The sequence below is a fragment of the Dendrobates tinctorius genome, unplaced genomic scaffold (assembly GCF_039654945.1).
Source record: "Dendrobates tinctorius isolate UK_male_01 unplaced genomic scaffold, ASM3965494v1 ptg000046l, whole genome shotgun sequence".
Taxonomy (NCBI): Eukaryota; Metazoa; Chordata; class Amphibia; order Anura; family Dendrobatidae; genus Dendrobates; species Dendrobates tinctorius.
Window position 1 is genome coordinate 82,440,410 of NW_027361714.1, and position 22,892 is coordinate 82,463,301.

Sequence of the window (22,892 nt, forward strand, 5' to 3'; positions counted from 1 at the left end):
AAAGGATCATTTTTGGGGGGAGACAAGTCCTATTCAGCCATACCACTACTTCCATATGTACCAACTTGCTGACAAGTAGCCTGGATAATTAGGACGATAATCCCTAAAGGTTTTACCCCGGTCACTAAATTCTGGACAATGAAGCTTTTTACAAATTCAATCTATTAGCACAGTCCACTTCTAGGAAAATTCATAGGACCCAATTCTTTAAGAAGACTGGCATTTAATAAATGAAGTGTTAGCAGTGACATCGACATCAATGAGCATTGGAGAGGGAGGGAACTTCCTCTTTGCTCCCGTCAGCACAACATGATTGCAATCGCGTTGTGCCAATGGTCTGAATGATGACCCCAGACAGAAACATAGCCGCAGGGTTACACAGGGACGGTTGCCTATAAGCTCCTGCACAGAGCAGGAGCTGACACGACTCCTCCCTGCCTGAAGCTGATCTGATGCCCTGCGATCAGGGCAGGAAAAGTTGTTGTCCCATACTGGGAGAAGGTAAAAAAGAAATAAAGTCAGAAAATAAAGAACAAAAAAAAGACAAACTATTAATCCAATATATACATTTATTTATATAAACACAAAAATAAACAAATAAAGTACACATAAGTGGTATTGTTGTGTCCGAAATGACCAGACCTATAAAACTATCCCACTAGGTAACCCTTTCAGTGAACACCGTTAAAAAAGATGTGGCAAAAAGCTATGGTTTTTCATCAGACTGTGGAGACCTGTGTGTCGTAAACAGTGCCTCCCCTCCCCCTTGCTCCAATCCCGTAATGAAACACAGACAATCCTAGGTGGGTTGAACAGGTTGGTCACAGTTTATTAATTACATAATCAGAGAAAGGCAATTTCACTTCGTAGCGGGCGGCTCGTGCCGAGATCCTGTCCACTATTGACAGGTGAATTGGCCCAACGAGCGGTAGCGAACCTTTGCTCTCCTCCGCTTCTACTGATGTGACTTAGTAAAGGTAACAATGGTCAGCTAAATATACACATATATACAATTTTTTTTTTTTTTTTAATAATATAATTTACAAATTTAACATCTATCTGCCAGTTAGTATGGCCATTCACATCCAATAACACTTAGGCTGAGTGCAGACATACTTTTTGGCCCTGCGGATTTTTGCGCGCAGAATGAAAGAAATCCGCAGGTCAAATGACCTGCATTTTTACTGCGGATTTCTTCCATTTTTGATGCGGTTTTCATGCGGTTTTTGTGCGGTTTTCCATCGCTGTTTTCCCCCTGTGAATTTGGTGACAGGGGAGATGGAAAACCGCACAAAAGAAGTAACATGCTGCGGATTTTGTACCGCGGGAAAACCGCGCGGAAAAATCCGCAGTGTCTGCACAGCGTTTTTTTTTTACATTGATTTTAAGGCTACTGTACATCACAATGCAGAAATGCAACGTTTCTGCGCGGTAAAATCCGCTGCGGAACCGCTGCAAATCTGCATCGTGTGCACACAGCCTTATAAGGGAGGGACAGTGGGACAATAGCACAATAGTTTCCAAGTGTCCGCCGGGAGGGAAAGAGGAAGTTAATGGCACGGACACCTGGCTTTAACCCCTGTAGGTGTGGCCGTAGGACCCTTCCACTTTAAGAACCATTGGCCAGCAGGGGCATCCCAATTAGTATATCACCAAGGGGATTGGTGTGAGGGGGGACCGGGCACTGGCAGTATTTTATTGTTGTTTGTTAGATGGGCTCCACAGTCAGAGGCGCGCTCCTTATGCAGTTCTGCGCCTGCCATTCTGTTGAACAAAAAATGGAATAAAATGTGGTCAAAAAGTTGAATGTAAATAAAAATGGTATTGCTGAAAATCTAGTCTTGTCCTACAAAAAATAACGTGACATACAGCTCCATTGGCAGAAAAATAAAAAAGATATAGCTCTCAGAATAAAGCAATGCAAAAATAATTCTTTTTTTCTATAAAATAGTTTTTAGTGTGTAAAAGTACCAAAACATAAAAAATTATGTTTGTGGTATCGCTGTAATTGTACTGAAGAATAAAGCTGTGTTATCACTTTACCACACGGTGAACGGCATAAAAAAAATCGCTAAAAACAATTCCTGAATTTGCCTCCCAAAAATCGGAATAGAAAGCAATCAAAAAACATTATATGCCTGAAAATGGTTCCAATAAAAACGTCAACTTGTCCTGCAAAAAACAAGCTCTCACATGACTGCCACAATATGGAAAAATTATAGCTCTCAAAATATGGTGATGCAAAAAACTTTGATTTGCAAAAAAAAAGTATTTTACTGTGTGCCAGTTGTAATCGCACCGACCTGAAGAATAAAGTCCTCTAATCACTAATACCGCACGAGGAGTGGTGTAAAAAATAGAACCAATTCTTCACCTGCTGTTGATTTTTCATTCTGTCTCCCCAAGATCGTAGTAAGGCTCGGCTCACATTTCTCCTGCGCTCTGAGCTTACCCAGAGGTCTCCATGTAAATCTCAAATACCTGATTCAGACGGAACCCAGGGCAAAGATTCCCTATAATGAGGCAGATGGAGGCAGTGTGAACGCCGTCTGGCCTGTGATCTGGCATTGTCTGTCTTTTTAGGATTGCATAAAAGCACGGTAGGTCACAGTTTTGTGCACTTCTGAAAAGAAAGACACCACTGAACAGAGGCTAGACGGAGTCCAGAGTAACTCTGCTGCCTCATTATAGTGAATGGAACCTTCGGGGTTTTATCTGAAATGATAAATGGAGTTGGTTCACTACAATACCCAGAAAGGTTATCAAAATTAGGTCTATTTACTCTAGAAAAGACTTAGGGGAGACCTAATATATATGTACAAATATATCAGAGGGCAATACAGAGATCTCTCCAATGAACTGTTTGTACCAAGGACTGTGACAAGAACAAGGGGGCATTCTCTTCGTTTGGAGGAAAGACAATTTCTGAACCAGCATAGAAGAGGGTTCTTCACAGTAAAGAGCAGTGAGGCTCTGGAATTCTCTTCCTGAGGAAGTGGTGATGGCCAACTCACGGAATGAATTTAAGAAAGGAATGGATGCTTTTCTTGTGAGTAACAATATAGAAGGTTACGAATAACATAATATTATAGGTAGATGGTTGACCCAGCTTAGGGGAAGGAATTTTTTTCCCTATGGAGAAAATTGGCTTCTACTCTGTGGGTTTTTTGCCTTCCCCAGGATCAACAATGCAGAACAGCTGCACTAAAAATAGGCTGAACTAGATGGACATAAGGTCTTCCTTCAGCCTTCAAAACTATGTTACTATGTTACCTCTTTTGTAGATTTAGATGGAAGTCAGATGGAAGTGCTCACTGTAAAGCGATGGATAAATGTGATCCTAAACGTTATGCAAAATGTTCCCAACAAAAGTTTCAACTCAACAATTAAAAACAGCAAGTCCCCACACACGTCCGTCATCTGTCAACGGAAATATAGAGGGCTTCAGCGTTACAGGTAGAACAAAGGCTTTGGAGAAGCGCATTGGCTCCTTGCCCCCCCCAAAAGAAATCTAGCGAATTCTGTGCTCCCAAATCCACATGCCCATCTCCCTTATGAGCCCTAGTGTGTCGAACCCACGTTTAGCATCTGTATGTTTGGTATTTCTGTAGTGATGAGAGTCCACTTAATTTACAGGTGCATGTCTCCAGAAGTAGAAGCTGGGCACAATGTATGGGCACTACAATGTACTGGGTACTCCACTGGCAGATTTGCAATTTTCACTCAGCAACATTCACTGCTGTTTGTTTTTGTCCAACAATCAAGGAGTCAAAATCATCACTACATCTGTACTGTAGATAAATTCCCAGAGGGGAGTAATTTCCAAAATTGGGTCACTGTAGGGGGATTCTGCTCTTCTGGCACTTAGGGGCTCTGTATATGGAGCCCGCAAACTATTCTACGATAATTTACTCTCCAAGAGTTAAATAGCGCACCGTCCCTCCCGAGTCGTGCCGTGTGGCTAACTACTGTACAGCCACACATAGAGTATTGCCACGTTCAACAGAAATTGTGTGACAAATTTTGGTGCTGTTTTTATCCATTTTTCCATGTAACAATGTAAAATCTGGGACTAAAATAAAATGTTTGTGTAAAAATGTACCGTATATACTCGTGTATAAGCCGAGATTTTCAGCCCATTTTTCGGGGCTGAAAGTCCCCCTCTCGGCTTATACATGAGTCATATACCTGGGGGGGTTGGCGGGGGAGGGGGAGCGGGGGTGTCACAGATCATACTTACTCCCACTGGCGTGGTCTCTGCAGCCCCCCCGCTTCTCCACGGTCTCCCTTCCTGCCTTCAGCGGTCACGTGGTACCTCTCATTAAACTCATGAATATGTGCATATTCATGAGTGAATTAAGCGGTACCACGTGACAGCTGAAGGCAGTAAGGGAGACAGTGGAGAAGCGGGGCTGCAGAGACCGCAGCAGGAGGGGTAAGTATAGCGATATTCACCTATCCCGGGTCCATCGCTGCTCACTGCTGTCTACTGCATCCTGTGTCAGTGATGTTTAGGCAGCAAAGGGCGCGGTGACATGGTTAGTGCATGCAGTGCCCTCTGCTGGCTGAACAGTCACTGACACAGGAAGCGGGCAAACGGCTGACAGCGGTGAGCAGTGATGGACGACAGGTGAATATCTCAGGTGCCGGGTCCTGAGCAGGAGACGTGAGTATGGCATTTTTTGCAGCAGCATATAGGGGCATAATATATCAAGCATCTAATGGGGAAAGCATATGGGGGGCATAGTCTATGGAGCAGCATATGGGGCATAGTCTATGGAGCAGCATATGGGGGCATATTCTATGGAGCAGCATATGGGGGCATAGTCTATGGAGCAGCATATGGGGCATATTCTATGGAGCAGCATATGGGGGCATATTGTATGGGGCAGCAAATGGAGGCATAGTCTATGGAGCAGCATATGGGGCAGCATATGGGGGCATAGTCTATGGAGCAGAATATGGGGCAGCATATGGGGGGCATAATCTATGGAGCATCATATGGGGCATAATCTATGGAGCATTTTATGGGGGAATAATCTATGGAGCATCTTATGGGGGCATAATCTATGGAGCATCCTATGGGGCCATAACCTTTATGGAGCACTATATGGAGCATATTATTCTATGGAGTGTCTTATGGGGGCATTATTAACCTTTGTCTTTGTGCAGTATTATATGGGGTGTATTTTGTATGGAGCATCTTATGGGGCCCATCATGAACTGTATGGAGCATTATATGGGGCTCCTGATTCAATATGGATATTCAAAAACATTTAACCTACTGATGTCTCAATTAATTTTACTTTTATTGGTATCTATTTTTATTTTTTAAATTTACCAGTAGCTGCTGCATTTTCCACCCTAGGCTTATACGCGAGTCAATAAGTTTTCCCAGTTTTTTGTGGCAAAATTAGGGGGGTCGGCTTATACACGGGTCGGCTTATACACGAGTATACACTCACTGGCCACTTTATTAGGTACACCTGTCCAACTGTGTGTTAAGACTTAATTTCTAATCAGCCAATCACATGGCGGCAACTCAGTGCATTTAGGCATGTAGACATGGTCAAGACATTCTCCTGCAGTTCAAACCGAGCATCAGTATGGGGAAGAAAGGTGATTTGAGTGCCTTTGAACGTGGCATGATTGTTGGTGCCAGAAGGGCTGGTCTGAGTATTTCAGAAACTGCTGATCTACTGGGATTTTCACGCACAACCATCTCTAGGGTTTACAGAGAATGGTCCGAAAAAGAAAAAAAATCCAGTGAGCGGCAGTTCTGTGGGCGGAAATGCCTTGTTGATGCCAGAGGTCAGAGGAGAATGGGCATACTGGTTCGAGCTGATAGAAAGGCAACAGTGACTCAAATTGCCACCCGTTACAACCAAGGTAGGCAGAAGAGCATCTCTGAACGCACAGTGCGTCGAACTTTGAGGCAGATGGGCTACAGCAGCAGAAGACCACACTGGGTACCACTCCTCTCAGCTAAGAACAGGAAACTGAGGCTACAATTTGCACAAGCTCATCGAAATTGGACAGTAGAAGATTGGAAAAACGTTGCCTGGTCTGATGAGTCTCGATTTCTGCTGCGACATTCGGATGGTAGGGTCAGAATTTGGCGTAAACAACATGAAAGCATGGATCCATCCTGCCTTGTATCAACGGTTCAGGCTGGTGGTGGTGGTGTCATGGTGTGGGGAATTTTTTCTTGGCACTCTTTGGGCCCCTTGGTACCAATTGAGCATCGTTGCAACGCCACAGCCTACCTGAGTATTGTTGCTGACCATGTCCATCCCTTTATGACCACAATGTACCCAACATCTGATGGCTACTTTCAGCAGGATAATGCGCCATGTCATAAAGCTCGAATCATCTCGGATTGGTTTCTTGAACATGACAATGAGTTCACTGTACTCAAATGGCCTCCTCAGTCACCAGATCTCAATCCAATAGAGCATCTTTGGGATGTGGTGGAACGGGAGATTCGCATCAGGGATGTGCAGCCGACAAATCTGCGCCAACTGTGTGATGCCATCATGTCAATATGGTCCAAAATCTCTGAGGAATGCTTCCAGCACCTTGTTGAATCTCTGCCACGAAGAATTGAGGCAGTTCTGAAGGCAAAAGGGGGTCCAACCCATTACTAGGATGGTGTACCTAATAAAGTGGCCAGTGAGTGTATATGGTAATTATTTTTTCTTCACTGCTCAATGGTATAAAACTCTGTGACACACCTATGGTGTCAACATGATCACTGCACCCTTATATGAATTTATTGAGAGGTGTAGTTTGTAAAATTGGGCTTCTTGTGGGAGGGTTCTAGTGTTCTGTCACCTCAGAGGCATTGTCAATGTGAAATGGCACCATCAAATCATTCCAGCAAAATGTGCTCTACTAAATGGCTCTCCTTCCCTTCTGAACTTTGTACTGTGCCTCTAAAATAGTTTTCAACTGCATAAAAGGTGTTGGCGCACTCAGGAGAAATTGCGCAACATATTTTGTAGTCTATTTACTCCTATTATCCCTTTTGAAAATTAAAAGCTTGAGGCCAAAGTAACATTTTTGTGAAAAAATGTAAAATTTTACATTGTCTCATCCCAATGTTACACAATTCTGTGAATCGCTTGAGGGTTAAAAATGCTCATTACACCATTAAATTAATTCTTCAAGACATGTAGTTTCCCAAATGGGGTCACTTGTGTCAGTTTCTGCTGTTTTGGCATGTCAGGGGAATTCACAATCTGTTCCAGCCAAAATTGCGCTCCAGAATTCAATAGACTCTCATTCCTTCCGAGTCTTGCTGTGTGCCCAAACAGCAGTTTTCCACCGCTTATGGGGTATCTTATACCACTTCAGTTATCCTGTACTTAAAGGGATCGTCTGGAACTTTGATATTGATGGCTAATCTGTAGGACAGATTATCAATATCTGATTGGTGGGTTTGTGACACTGCACCCCCACCAATTAGCTGTTCTTGGTGGGGAGCTGCACAGCTCCATCAACTGCTTGGTTGCTGCAGCCATGTATGGCACATCTGCCCAAAATTTCTTTGAATAGAGGGGATGTGCAGTTCCTAGCTGTGACCTCTATTCTGTACTGGCATATGGCACCAGGAGCAGCTAATCAGTAAATGTGCCAGGTGTCGTACCACAACCAATCAGATGTTGACAACCTATCCTAAAACTAGGATATCAACAAAAAAGTCCCAGACAACCCCTATCATCTATTCAATTGTAGCAATTCAGAAATGTTGGCAATAATGTGCTCTCAGAACACACATGTAGAAAAAAGGAACATTAGGAGAAACAGCTACGCTAGAACAGTTAAACATATTTAGAAACCAAGAGAGTTGATTTTTTTAGGCAAAATGTTCAATTTTCACTTTTTGGTTATTTCAGAAAAAAATAAATGTATATATATGCGCTTAACCAACTATTAGCCAAAAATGATATTATAAACTGACAAATTAACATATGAGCACAGCAGGTATGATAACTGTTTCTGATTGCTGTTTTTCTGTCATAAACATAATAATAATCCTAAAATCTCCAAGGAATTAAAATTTGTACAGATGATATTTTCACAAACCTTTATTTATTTTGATTTCGAATACGGAGACACCTTCTTTTGACTGGTGGCTCCAAATCTTCTGTCCCTGTGGTGAGAATTGGAGATGAGATTATGCATGGCGATATTGCAGTCTTTTCTGCTGGTTTTGGCACAGGCTGGATAACACAGCCTGTTTTAGGCAACATCCTCAAAGCATAAGCATGGTCCTCATCTGCGGGGTTATTTAGATTAGGATCTTGTTTGTCCCCTGCAGTCAGAGACTCTTCTACAAGACTCTTCTTGCCGGCTTCAAGCTCAGAGTGGCAATTTGAAGCACAGTTATTTTCTTTAACAGATTCCAACTCGCTAACTACTGGTTCCTTGTCTATTGTCTTTTTCTGCTCATGTGACTTATCAGAGTTTTTAGTTCCCTCTGTGCTCTTTGTGCCATTTACAATTACATTGCAAACTGCTGCACTACTTTCATGGCCTGGGTTACTTGGTGCCCGTGAGTTTAGACCACAAAAATTTGAATCACTGGACGGATACAACTTTGTTTCCATTGGGCTACTACCATCCATACAGTCATTACAGTTGGTTCTGTCTGAGTTACCAAAAGCCAGGCTTACAACACTGATGGGTTCTGGTTCAAGTTTTAACTGAGTATTAACAGCTTTATGAATTACATTATGGAGTCTAGACCTATGTGCCACAGTTAAATCTATGACCCCATCCTGCGGCATCTGAAGTGTGTTGGGGATGCTAGGTTTACTTTTTTCTGGGCTTACTGTCCTCAGCGTCAAATTCACTAGTTCAGTTTTGAAATGTTCTTGAACATCTGAAGCCTTGTGAGAAGAGTGCCCTGAACTGCCAGGTGAAGTATCAGAAGGTTTTAAAGAGCTTTGTTTGTACTCCTTCGGAGGCAAAGAATCTTCCTTTGGCTTTGCTCCTGGGCTGTCACTGGATGAACTTGGAATGATGTTTTCACCATTACTGGAGAAGTCCTTTGGAGGCTTTGAATCCACTGGATGAGGAATAGGTATAGGAATTGGAATTGGAACAGGTAAGGGAACAATAACTGGGTATGGCACTAAAAGGGTAGGTGGTGGCACTAAAGGAGCAAGTGATGGTAAACCAAAATTAACCATCTGAGGCATGTGTATAGGACCATTTGGCATCATGCCCATAGGAGGGAAAGGAAGACTAGGTAAAGGACCTCCAGGTGGATGTGGTGGAATCAGTCCTGGTGGATTGCCTGGCATTGTAGGGGTAGTTGGTGGGTGAATGTGAGGCGATAACATTGGTCTATGCATAGGACTTGATGTAGGTCCCATAATTCTAGGACCACCTGGTGGTGGACCCATACCAGGAATTAATTGATTGGACAAAGGACTGTTAGGATTTGAGTGATGAGGACCCCTTAGAAATGGTGGACGTATCTGTTGTATAATTTGTTGTTCCATGAATATGGGCAAAGGTACCGGTCCTCTATTTGTCATAATCATCGGTGGACTCCTGGGTGGCATGCCCATTGGAGGCACAATGCTGGCAGGTGGTGGAACAGGGACTGGGGCTATATTTGGGCTTTCATTTAGAGGAATGGATTTGGGAACCGGTGTGGGGATTTTAGTAACTGAGCTGTTGGCATTTTCAGAAGGGGAGGCAGTGGTTGAGGCTGATGACACAGGACCTTGCATTTGGCCAGCTGCAGACACTGGGGAAGGAACCTTTCTTCGAGCATCTGTAAGCGGTATGTTCCAGGAATCTGGAGTTAGCAGCTGTACCCCCGTGCCTTCTGCTTTATTGTCAACTGGAGGATGTAATGTATTGCAGAGTCCAGCTGGAAGGTTGGCTTGTGTTTCTTTGTAAAAAATGTCCATTTTGTACTGATTTAGACACTTTGCACTGCAGAATTGAAGCCTTCTTTCTCCATCTCCAAAGTCCAGGTATTCTTTTGTATGCCGTATGTGCTTACACCAATCACATACCTAAAATAAAGTAACAAAATGAGCAAAATGAAAAAATTAATAATAGTATACAACAAAAATGATACACATTAAAACTTTCTAAATATCAGCAGCTCTTGTGCTATCTCAGATGTTGATGCGATTGTTTATTAAAAGAGGTTATCTACAGCTAACTAACAGATAGGTGTCCTTCTTTTGAACAGAAGCTGATCTGAGTATTGAGGAGCAGCCACTATGCAGTGTATGGAGATTTGCTTTTCTGAATATATAAATTAATTACATTTTGCTGCCCCTGGAGTTAATAACCGCTCATCAGTGGGGTTCCTGGGTATTGGAATCAAATCAAACTGATATTTATGATCTTATTTATGGAAAGGTCATCGATATGTTAGTCTTAAATTACCGCTTTAGGAGTGCTGTACCCACAATAAAACAATATTTGAACCTCCTTCCTTGCTTCATTCTATACATTATTGACTCCTCATATCACTCATTCTAATCTCACAAGTTTCAGCCTGTTTTTCATTATTACAAAATGTATTTCTAGGGATATTTATCTAGCTGACAATTAAAATGTATGATGAAATCATGGCTGTATATTTTAAGCAATAATTATGTCAATTTAGAAATCTGTGCGTAAACTGTGTATGTGCATATATATATATACACTCACTGGCCACTTTATTAGGTACACCATGCTAGTAAGGGGTTGGACCCCCTTTTGCCTTCAGAACTGCCTCAATTCTTCGTGGCAGAGATTCAACAAGGTGCTGGAAGCATTCCTCAGAGATTTTGGACCATATTGACATGATGGCATCACACAGTTGGCGCAGATTTGTCAGCTGCACATCCCTGATGCGAATCTCCCGTTCCACCACATCCCAAAGATGCTCTATTGGATTGAGATCTGGTGACTGAGGAGGCCATTTGAGTACAGTGAACTCATTGTCATGTTCAAGAAACCAATCTGAGATGATTCGAGCTTTATGACATGGCGCATTATCCTGCTGAAAGTAGCCATCAGATGTTGGGTACATTATGGTCATAAAGGGATGGACATGGTCAGCAACAATACTCAGGTAGGCTGTGGCGTTGCAACGATGCTCAATTGGTACCAAGGGGCCCAAAGAGTGCCAAGAAAAAATTCCCCACACCATGACACCACCACCACCAGCCTGAACCGTTGATACAAGGCAGGATGGATCCATGCTTTCATGTTGTTTACGCCAAATTCTGACCCTACCATCCGAATGTCGCAGCAGAAATCGAGACTCATCAGACCAGGCAACGTTTTTCCAATCTTCTACTGTCCAATTTCGATGAGCTTGTGCAAATTGTAGCCTCAGTTTCCTGTTCTTAGCTGAGAGGAGTGGTACCCAGTGTGGTCTTCTGCTGCTGTAGCCCATCTGCCTCAAAGTTCGACGCACTGTGCGTTCAGAGATGCTCTTCTGCCTACCTTGGTTGTAACGGGTGGCAATTTGAGTCACTGTTGCCTTTCTATCAGCTCGAACCAGTATGCCCATTCTCCTCTGACCTCTGGCATCAACAAGGCATTTCCGGCCACAGAACTGCCGCTCACTGGATTTTTTTTCTTTTTCGGACCATTCTCTGTAAACCCTAGAGATGGTTGTGCGTGAAAATCCCAGTAGATCAGCAGTTTCTGAAATACACAGACCAGCCCTTCTGGCACCAACAATCATGCCACGTTCAAAGGCACTCAAATCACCTTTCTTCCCCATACTGATGCTCGGTTTGAACTGCAGGAGATTGTCTTGACCATGTCTACATGCCTAAATGCACTGAGTTGCCGCCATGTGATTGGCTGATTAGAAATTAAGTCTTAACACACAGTTGGACAGGTGTACCTAATAAAGTGGCCAGTGAGTGTATATATATATATATATAATTTCTTTTTATAAAATTAATTGACATTTACACCAAACTAATCAATTTTGCTCTTGAAGTACTTCATGAAAGTGTAGTTTCAATGTGATCAGTAGGTTGAAAATAAGAAATCAGAAATAAAAGTTGCATCCACTGATATTAATATTATTAAGCTGGATGAGTTATTCATGACAAAAATGTCAGCACTCAGCAGTATATAAAATCTAGGTGATTCCAAACCAATCCTAATGCCTGTCATAACGAGGTTGTCCACTACAAGGACAACCCCTTGTTAAACTAAAGGGGGTTTTACACATAGCGATATCGCTAGCAATATCGCTAAAGCATCACCGATTTGGTGACGCAGCAGCGATATCGCTAGCGATATCGCTATGTGTGATACTTACCTCCGACCGTTTCCCCCTCTGTCTGTCGCTGATCGCGCAGCTCCATTTCTCGTCGGGCGCTTCCTGCTGGGCTTCCTGCTGGCGCCGACGAGCGACGCGTGGACGCGGACGGGAGGACGTCAGGATCGCCTCGTCTGAAAGGTAAGTAATGACCGCTGTATCACTGCTGCATCGCTGTGAGATCTGCCTGTGTGGCAGCTCACTATCGACCATTTAGCGATGCACCAGCGATCCTGACCGGGTTGTATTGTAGTCGGGATAACTGGTGCATCGCTAAATGTAAAGGGGCCTTAAATGTTTGGCCCTGATAAAATAATAAAGCCTATACTCACCTCCCATGATGGCACCGTACCTGTGGTGTCAGCACTCACTCTCCCGAGGGCTGTAATGCGGTGTTGTGACAAGTGACGCCGGTGCCCAATCAGCCTTGGCGTCACTGTCTCTGCCTTCAGACAAACTGAACATGAAGGAAGCCAGGGTCAGCTGGAGCCCAAACTTCCTCTTTATGTTCAGCTTCTCCGAAGGCAAAGACTGTGATGCCAGCCCTGACTGGACGTCGGGCATCATGTGTCATTCCACCGCATCACAGCCCTGGGACCACGAGTGTCAACACTGCTGGAACGGAGCCGGCACAGGATGTGAATATAGGCTTTACTATTTTATTGACGCTGAACATTTAGTTTAAGAAAGGGCTGTCCTAGTAGTGGACAACCCCTTTAAGTTTAAGAGCTACTCCAGAAAAATATAGTAGCCAGGAAAGGAATATGATTGTAAGTAGTTACTCTAACAACTCATGCACATAAGTGTATATTGGCTCTACACTGCCTCCTAGTTATGCAGAGTAGATACAATGAACAAAATAAATATTTGATACACTAGGGCGGCACGGTGGTTCAGTGGTTAGCTTTGCAGCGCTGGAGTCCTGGGTTCAAATCCCACCAAGGACAACATCTGCAAGGAGTTTGTATGTTCTCTCCGTGTTTGCGTGGGTTTCCTCTGGGTATTCTGGTTACCTCCCACATTTCAAAGACATACTGATAGGGAATTTAGATTGTGAGCCCCATTGGGGACAGTGATGATAATGTATGCAAAGTGCTGTGGAATTAATGGTGCTATATAAGTGAGTAAAATAAATACACTGCTGATTTTGCAAGTTTTCCCACCCACAAAGAATGGGGAGGTCTGTAATTTTTATTGTAGGTACACTTCAATTGCGAGAGACAATCTAAAACTAAAAAACAGAAACTCACATTGTTTGATATTTAAATAATTAAATTGCATTTTGTTGCATGAAATAAGTATTTGATCACCTATCAACCAGCAAGAATTCTGGCTCTCACAGATCTGTTAGCTTTTCTTTAAGAAGCCTTCCTACTCTGCACTCAATACCTGTATTAATTGCACCTGTTTGAACTCGTTACCTGTATGAAAGAATCCTGTCCACACACTCAATAAGTCACACTCCAAACTCTCCACCTTGGCCACGGCCAAAGAGCTTTCTAAGGACATCAGGGACAAACTTATAGACCTGCACAAGGCTGGGAAGGGCTACAGGACAATAGGCAAGCAGATTGGTGTGAAGGAAACAACTGACTGTTAATTTTCCTCGGTCTGTGGCTCTATGTGAGATCTCTCCTCGTGGCATAAGGATGATTCTGAGAAAAGTCAGGAATCAGCAGAGAACTACATGGGAGGACCTGGTCAATGACCTGAAGAGAGCTGGGATTACAATCTCAAACATTACTATTAGTAACACACTATGTCCTCCTGCTCATGCCAGCACATGTCCAGGTCTGTTTGAAGTTTGTCAATGACCATCTGGATGATCCAGAGGAGGCACGGCAGAAGGTCATGTGGTCAGATGATAACAAAACGTTCTATTTTGGGCTCAACTCCACTTGTTGTGTTTGAAGAAAGAAGAAAGAAGAAGAAGGATGAACAATGTCCCAGCAGTTAAGCATGGCGGGGAAACATCATACTTTGGGGGTGCTTTTCTGCCAAGGGGACAGGACGTCTGCACAATATTTAAGAGAAGATGAATGGGGTCACAAGATTTTGGCCCACAACCTCTTTATATTAGAGCATTGAAGATGGGTTGTGGTTGGCTCTTCAAGCATGACAATGACCCGAAACACACAGCAAGGCCAACTAAGAAATTGCTCTGTAAGAAGAATTTCAAGATCCTGGAATGGCCTAGAAAGTCTCCATACCTGAACCAAACAAAATATTTGGAAGGAGCTGAAACTGAATGTTGCCCCAGCAATAGCTCTGAAACTTGACAGGTTTGGAGAAAATCTGTATGGGGGAGTGGACCAAAATCCCTGCTGCAGTTTGGGCAACTTATTCAAGAACTACAGGAAAAATCTGTACCCTGCAATTGCAAATAAATGTTTATGTGCCAAATATTAAGTTCTGTTTTTCTATTGTATCAAATACTTATTTCACACAATAAAATGCAAATTAATTACAGTGAAGGAAAAAATTATTTGATCCCTTGCTGATTTTGTAAGTTTGCCCACTGACAAACACATGAACACTCTATAATTTTAAGGGTAGGTTAATTTTAACATTGAGAGATAGAATATCAAAAATAAAATCCATAAAATCTGTATTTGATCCCCTACCAATCATTAAGAGTTCTGACTCCTACAGACAAATTAGACACTCATAACCAACACATTACCTGCATTAAAGACCGCTGTCTTACATAGTCACCTTTAAAAAAGACTCCTGTCCACAGACTCAATTAATCAGTCAAACTCTAACCTCTACAACATGTGCAAGACCAAAGAGCTTTCTAAGGATGTCAAGGACAAGATCATATACCTGCACAAAGCTGGAATGGACTACAAAACCATAAGTAAGAAAGATGCTGGGTGAGAAGAAGACAAATGTTGGTGCAATAGTAAGAAAATGGCTGAAATACAAAATGACTGTCAATCGACCTTGATCTGGGACATCATGCAAAATCTCACCACGTGGGGTATCCTTGATCATGAGGAAGGTAAGAGATCAGCCTAAAACTACATGGAAGGAACTTATTAATGATTTCAAGGCAGCTGGGACCACAGTAATCAAGAAAACTATTGGTAACACATTACGCCGTAAAGGTTTGAAATCCTGCAGTACCCGCAAGGTCCCCCTGCCCAAGAAGGCACAGGTGCAGGCCCTAACACAAATGGACTTAGTAGACCAGTAATCCTAAAGAAGCCGGTTTGATGGCTCCCCTACTAGACATTTTTGTTTCTTTATAATTTTTGTCATGTATATTTTATGAATTTCAATAAAAACTTGTGTTTTTATGTTATGGTTCACTTCTTTAGGACTACTGGTCTAGTAAGTCCATTTGTGTTAGTGCATTGGTTGAAGTGCCATACTAGTTTCTATTTAAAGGGACTCCTTTTGATATTACATGTGCAGGCTCATATGAAGTTTGCCAGTGAACACCTGGATGATTCTGTGAGTAATTTGGAGAAGGTGCTGTGGTCAGATGAGAAAAAAAAAAAGAGCTCTTTGGCAGTAACTCAACTCGCCGTGTTTGGAGGAAGAGAAATGCTGCCTACGACCGAAAGAACACCATTCGCACTGTCAAGCATGGAGATGGAAACATTATTTTTTGGGGATGTTTCTCTGCTAAGGACACAGGACCACTTCACCACATCAATGGGAGAATGGATGGAGCCATGTACCATAAAATCCTGAGTGACAACCTCCTTCCCTCTGCCAGGACATTAAAAATGGGTCGTGGCTGGGTCTTCCAGCAAGACAATGACCCAAAACATGCAGCCAAGGCAACAAAGGAGTGGCTCAAAAAGAAGCACATCAAGGTCATAAGTGGCCTAGCCAGTCTCCAGACCTTAATCAGACCATAGAAAACTTATGGAGGGAGTTGAAGCTCCGAGTTGCCAAGTGACAGCCTCAAAATCTTAATGATTTAGAGATGATCTGCAAAGAGGAGTGGACCAAAATTCCTCCTGACATGTGTGCAAACCTCATCGTCAACTACAAAAAAGTCTGACTTTTTTTTGCCACTAAGTATTACGTCTTGTTTGCCAGAGGGATCAAATACTTATTTCTCACTGCATAATGCAAATAAATTTATATAATTTATACAATGTGATTTTATGGATTTTATTTTTGATATTCTATCTCTCAATGTTAAAATTAACCTACCCTTAAAATTATAGATTGTTCATGTCTTTGTCAGTGGGCAAACTTACAAAATCAGCAAGGGATCAAATAATTATTTCCTTCACTGTATGTAAAAATCATACACTGTGATTTCCTGGATTTTTTTTAAGATTTTGTCTGTCACAGTTGAAGTGCACCTATGATAAAAATTACAGACCTCTCCAGTTTTTGTAGGTAGGAAAACTTGCCAAACCAGGAGTGTTTCAAACACTTATTTTCCCCACTGTATATGGCAAGCATAGACTGCTGTGGAGTCTACTAGACCTGTCTCAGGTTTCGGCAAATCATGGAATTGGGTAAGCTATTATGGACCTATTCTTCCCCTGGAAGCAATGCTTTTAGTAAGGATAGCTCCGTAATATGGCTCCACACCTAACACCGCATGCAAGTACACAGAACCTGCAATTCAGCCATGTACATGGAGCATGATAATGAATTTGCATGGTATCCTTTGACAACCATACACAGTAGTACCTCACATTTGGTTTCTTGGGAACACGTTTCCGGCACCAAAGCACATTGCCTATTTTCAATACCATTACCCTCTAATTCTAAAACTAAAGTCTTAAGATTCCCGTTCACTGCTTCTATGAAATTATTTTGATTTCATTAACACGTTAATTTCATAGCACCATCCGTTCTCACAGATGGCTAAGACATGATCTACAATGCAAATACAACTCTTGTTTGCACTAATGCCTTTCCTTTGTATGGCATTTTGAACAAGAATTAACATGGGTTCTCTTGCCATTGCTATAAACAGATAAACAGATGTCAGCGGTTCTCCTGATGCCTTCATTTTTGGACAGGATAGAAGAAATGTATCATTTACCCATCCGTGATGTTTGTGCTGCTCCAATTATTCATAAATCAATACAATGCCAAATATAATTCAATTCTGAAAGAAATAAACTAACTTTCAGCAGTAAAGAATAGAACTATATGCTAAGATAATATTTAGACTGTTTGTATATCCTTCAACAAAATGCAGTAACTTTTGATGTTAATAGTTGCTAATAGCAAACCAACATCTGATTCCTTATTCCTGTCATATGTGACAATCCAATTAACTCAATTTGCGAGCAGCCAGGGACCTGATTTACTTTACTTATTGCAATATGGAAGTGCACAAGGAAGTGGGGAGAAAAGTATAGAGCAACGGCATAGATCAGGTTACATCTTATAAGCTGGGAAACATCTACAGCATTAAAGTAATTTATGAAAGCCTCCAAAAATTAAGAAAATGCTATTTTTACATCCATACATTGACTTTCCTCTGTCACCCCCAAAATGCATTTTAAATGGGCTATACAGTGTTGTAGACAGTGTTGTAGGGGACTTAGCCCCTATAACAACCATATTAGCATGGTATACTAGCACTGCACCTGTTACTGGTACAGTGCCAGAGAAAATAGCATTTTATTCATATGCAAATGAGGAGGCTTCTGTCTCCCTTGCCATGGCCAAGAGTTTGCTGCACAGGTATGCCTCCTTCTTTGCATATATGGGCCCTTTCCCCGCTTCTAGGTGACAGTGCTCCTCCCTATCTCCGTGGCACACTGTACTCCCAGGAGTATTAGTGTAGCAAGCGGCGTCAGGAGAAAAAAGACAGGAAGAAGAAGGCAGGCGGCAACATTCAGAATTGTCAATCAAAATCGGAGTAACTACCCCAATGTGCAAATGAGGAGGCATCAAAGGTGCATCAAACTCTTGGCCACGACAACGAAGCATATGAATTAAAAGATATTTTTCAGCACCATATCGATAACAGGTATGGTGCTAATATGATTGTTATTGGGGCTAAGTTCCACTTTAAAATCTATTTAAAATGCATTTTGAGGTTGACAGACTGCTTTAAACAGCAAAGGGATAGAATTTGCAGTGTCTTATCTTCCTGCTGGAGAAGTTATGTTTTGGTTGTGCCAATTCGGATGTTCTGTAAGGCAAGTAGTATCCAAAATTTGTACAAACTTTGGACAATTACTTCTTATTCATCTATCTATGTTACAGTATATTCTCCCCATAAATAAATAATAATAATCTTTATTTATATAGCATCAACATATTCCGCAGCGCTTTACTGTTTAACAGTTTCAAGCACAACAGTCATAAGTAACAACGTTAACAATACAATAATTAAAGCAAAATAACATGACCCTGCTCATGAGAGCTTACAATCTACAATGAGGTGGGGGAGATACAAAGTACAGGTGTGTATTTACAATGATGGTCCAGCCATCTTGAGGGAGTGGGAATAGATAGAGATAGTGAATGGGCTACACACACAAACACACACATAAAATGACTTTGATTAGGGAACGTGATAGGCCGCTCTATCAAATGTGTTTTGAGGGAGCGCCTAAAACTGTGGAAGTTGTGGACAAATGTCTCTTAAAGGGGTTTTTGAAAAATCACAAGTGATCCCCTATTCATATTCTTCAGCAACTCTTAAGAACAAGACTCCGAAACCCTGAGAATGAGGGGATACAAAGTGCAAAATTAAATGGATAGGAGGTATGCATGCTTGGCTTCTTTCCATTGTCAAGAACATTGGCAAACAGAACATAGTAAGCACCCATCTAATTCCGGAAGACCCACTGACAATGAATGGAGCGAAGTCATGCTCACCTTCATTCCATTCATAGCAGCGCTCAACAGAGTCTTGTTTTAGGATAGCTGGGGTCCCATAGGAATACGGGATAGAATAGGGGAAAGGTTTCCATTTAACCAATTTAACAGTGAGAGGTTTTTTTTATAGTATGTATGAAAAGCATGTGATGGATAGTTACATTTTCCTTTCTTCTGTCTTACGTATCCGACTTCTTACATCTCCTGCCTTATATTCCCTACTAGTGCAATGTCTGTGAATAGAGTTGAATGAAATGGGTCGGCTAAACTCAGAATCCGCCGACTTTGGCTAAAGTCGGGTTTCGCCGATCGAAACCCGACCATAGCTTGAGGTCGGCCATGAGGTCGCCGACTTGAGCGCCAAAGTCGCTTTAACCACAATCCTTCCAGCGCCTTTTCTCATCCAATCATCAATGACGCACACTGTGGGCAATGCAATGACATAGGCAGCGGCCTCCACCATGTTAGAGAAGGGCATTCAAGTGATTGGCTGGCTCTGTATGGCGTCACAGTGCCTATAAAAGGCCTTGACCGCCGACCGCCATCTTACTTCTGCCGATCTTAGCATAGGGATAGGTTGCTGCTGCTCGTTCTCAATAGGGAGAGTGTTTAGGCAGTGCAAAAAAAAATTGCTTGTGCTGATAGCGAATGTCACTGTACAACACATCAGTATAGTGTGCAGTGACACGGGAGGATATATTTGTGTGCAGCAGCTCTCTTGGTTATTAGGCTGCCTTATAAGGCTCCCTGATAGCTGCATTGCTGTTTGCACACTGCTGTGCAGAGTGCTTTTTTAAAAGCAAAAATATTTTTATTCCTTTTCTCTGCACAGTTACCAATCGTTCATTTTTTCACACTTTTTTGTGCAGCAGCTCTGTTGGTTATTAGGCTGCCTTATAAGGCTCCCTGATAGCTGCATTGCTGTTTGTACACTGCTGTGCAGACTGCTATTTTAAAAGCAAAAATCCTTTTATTCCTTTTTTCTGCACAGTTACCAATCGTTCATTTTTTCACACCTTTTTGTGCAGCAGCTCTGTTGGTGATTAGGCTGCCTTATAAGGCTCCCTGATAGCTGCATTGCTGCTTGCACACTGCTGTGCAGACTGCTTTTTTAAAAGCAAAAATCCTTTTATTCCTTTTTTTCTGCACAGTAGATACTGAGCGTAAATTTTTTCACACACCGTATAGAGGTGTACGCTCCTTACACACTACCGTGTACGGGCTGGTATCACGGACAAATACATGCTATACAGTGGGGAAAAAAGTATTTAGTCAGTCAGCAATAGTGCAAGTTCCACCACTTAAAAAGATGAGAGGCGTCTGTAATTTACATCATAGGTAGACCTCAACTATGGGAGACAAACTGAGAAAAAAAAATCCAGAAAATCACATTGTCTGTTTTTTTTTCATTTTATTTGCATATTATGGTGGAAAATAAGTATTTGGTCAGAAACAAGCAATCAAGATTTCTGGCTCTCACAGACCTGTAACTTCTTCTTTAAGAGTCTCCTCTTTCCTCCACTCATTACCTGTAGTAATGGCACCTGTTTAAACTTGTTATCAGTATAAAAAGACACCTGTGCACACCCTCAAACAGTCTGACTCCAAACTCCACTATGGTGAAGACCAAAGAGCTGTCAAAGGACACCAGAAACAAAATTGTAGCCCTGCACCAGGCTGGGAAGACTGAATCTGCAATAGCCAACCAGCTTGGAGTGAAGAAATCAACTGTGGGAGCAATAATTAGAAAATGGAAGACATACAAGACCACTGATAATCTCCCTCGATCTGGTGCTCCACGCAAAATCCCACCCCGTGGGGTCAGAATGATCACAAGAACGGTGAGCAAAAATCCCAGAACCACGCGGGGGGACCTAGTGAATGAACTGCAGAGAGCTGGGACCAATGTAACAAGGCCTACCATAAGTAACACACTACGCCACCATGGACTCAGATCCTGCAGTGCCAGACGTGTCCCACTGCTTAAGCCTGTACATGTCCGGGCCCGTCTGAAGTTTGCTAGAGAGCATTTGGATGATCCAGAGGAGTTTTGGGAGAATGTCCTATGGTCTGATGAAAGCAAACTGGAACTGTTTGGTAGAAAGACAACTTGTCGTGTTTGGAGGAAAAAGAATACTGAGTTGCATCCATCAAACACCATACCTACTGTAAAGCATGGTGGTGGAAACATCATGCTTTGGGGCTGTTTCTCTGCAAAGGGGCCAGGACGACTGATCCGGGTACATGAAAGAATGAATGGGGCCATGTATCGTGAGATTTTGAGTGCAAACCTCCTTCCATCAGCAAGGACATTGAAGATGAAACGTGGCTGGGTCTTTCAACATGACAATGATCCAAAGCACACTGCCAGGGCAACGAAGGAGTGGCTTCGTAAGAAGCATTTCAAGGTCCTGGAGTGGCCTAGCCAGTCTCCAGATCTTAACCCTATAGAAAACCTTTGGAGGGAGATGAAAGTCCGTGTTGCCAAGCGAAAAGCCAAAAACATCACTGCTCTAGAGGAGATCTGCATGGAGGAATGGGCCAACATACCAACAACAGTGTGTGGCAACCTTGTGAAGACTTACAGAAAACGTTTGACCTCTGTCATTGCCAACAAAGGATATATCACAAAGTATTGAGATGAAATTTTGTTTCTGACCAAATACTTATTTTCCACCATAATATGCAAATAAAATGAAAAAAAACAGACAATGTGATTTTCTGGATTTTTTTTTCTCAGTTTGTCTCCCATAGTTGAGGTCTACCTATGATGTAAATTACAGACGCCTCTCATCTTTTTAAGTGGTGGAACTTGCACTATTGCTGACTGACTAAATACTTTTTTTCCCCACTGTATGTGTGTGACTCCGTAAAAAAATATACAGAGATTAACAGTTTTCCATACATACACCGTATAGAGGTGTCCGATTCTCAAACAGTATCGGATATCTGGTGTTCTTATTATGGTCACATCTACACAGAGTCAGCGTGTGTGTATGACACTCCATAAATACATATACAGAAATTTCCATTTCTCTAAACACCGTATTGAGCTGTCCGATTATCAAACAGTATCTGATATCTGGTGTTCTTATTACGGTCACATCTACACAAACACAGAGTCAGCGTGTGTGTGTGACACTCCATAAATACATATACAGAAATTTCCATTTCTTTATACACCGTATTGAGCAGTCCGATTCTCAAACAGTATCTGATATCTGGTGCTCTTATGGTCACATCTACACAGAGTCAGCGTGTGTGTGTGACACTCCATAAATGCATATACAGACATTTCCATTTCTTTATACACCGTATTGAGCAGTCCGATTCTCAAACAGTATCGGATATCTGGTGTTCTTATTATGGTCACTTCTACACAGAGTCAGCGTGTGTGTGTGACATTCCGTAAATACATATACGGAGATTGACAGTTTCACCAACAACGTATACAGCTGTACACCTCTGATAAAGTACCGTATATCTGCTTGTTGGATTACGGTGAAATACATACTGGGTGAGCGTCTGTGACTCACAAAATATTTCACTTCTTACATACACCTTACACAGCTGTATGCTACTCATACAGTACCATTTCTCTGCTGGTATGTTTGGTACATTTTGCCAAACATGAGGAAGTCTGGTGGAAGAGCCCGCGGATGTGGGCGGGGGGAACAGCTGGTACTGATGGTGGTTGGGGTGGTGGTGCATCGGCTGGTTCTGGCAAAAGCACAATAGCAGCAAAGGCAGGAGGTGTTGAGCCTGC

General features: G+C 42.3%; 1 protein-coding gene across 2 annotated transcripts in view; it reads right to left on the reverse strand.

Annotated features, from left to right (window-relative positions):
* SOBP (sine oculis binding protein homolog) overlaps window positions 1-22,892 on the reverse strand; it is a 346,453-nt gene that overhangs the window by 20,702 nt on the left and 302,859 nt on the right. For both annotated transcript variants that reach the window (XM_073576075.1, XM_073576074.1), the window contains one exon: window positions 8,089-10,037. In XM_073576075.1, coding sequence (XP_073432176.1) covers window positions 8,091-10,037 — 1,947 coding nt within the window. In that variant the 3' untranslated portion in view covers window positions 8,089-8,090. The remainder of the gene's footprint in view (window positions 1-8,088; window positions 10,038-22,892) is intronic.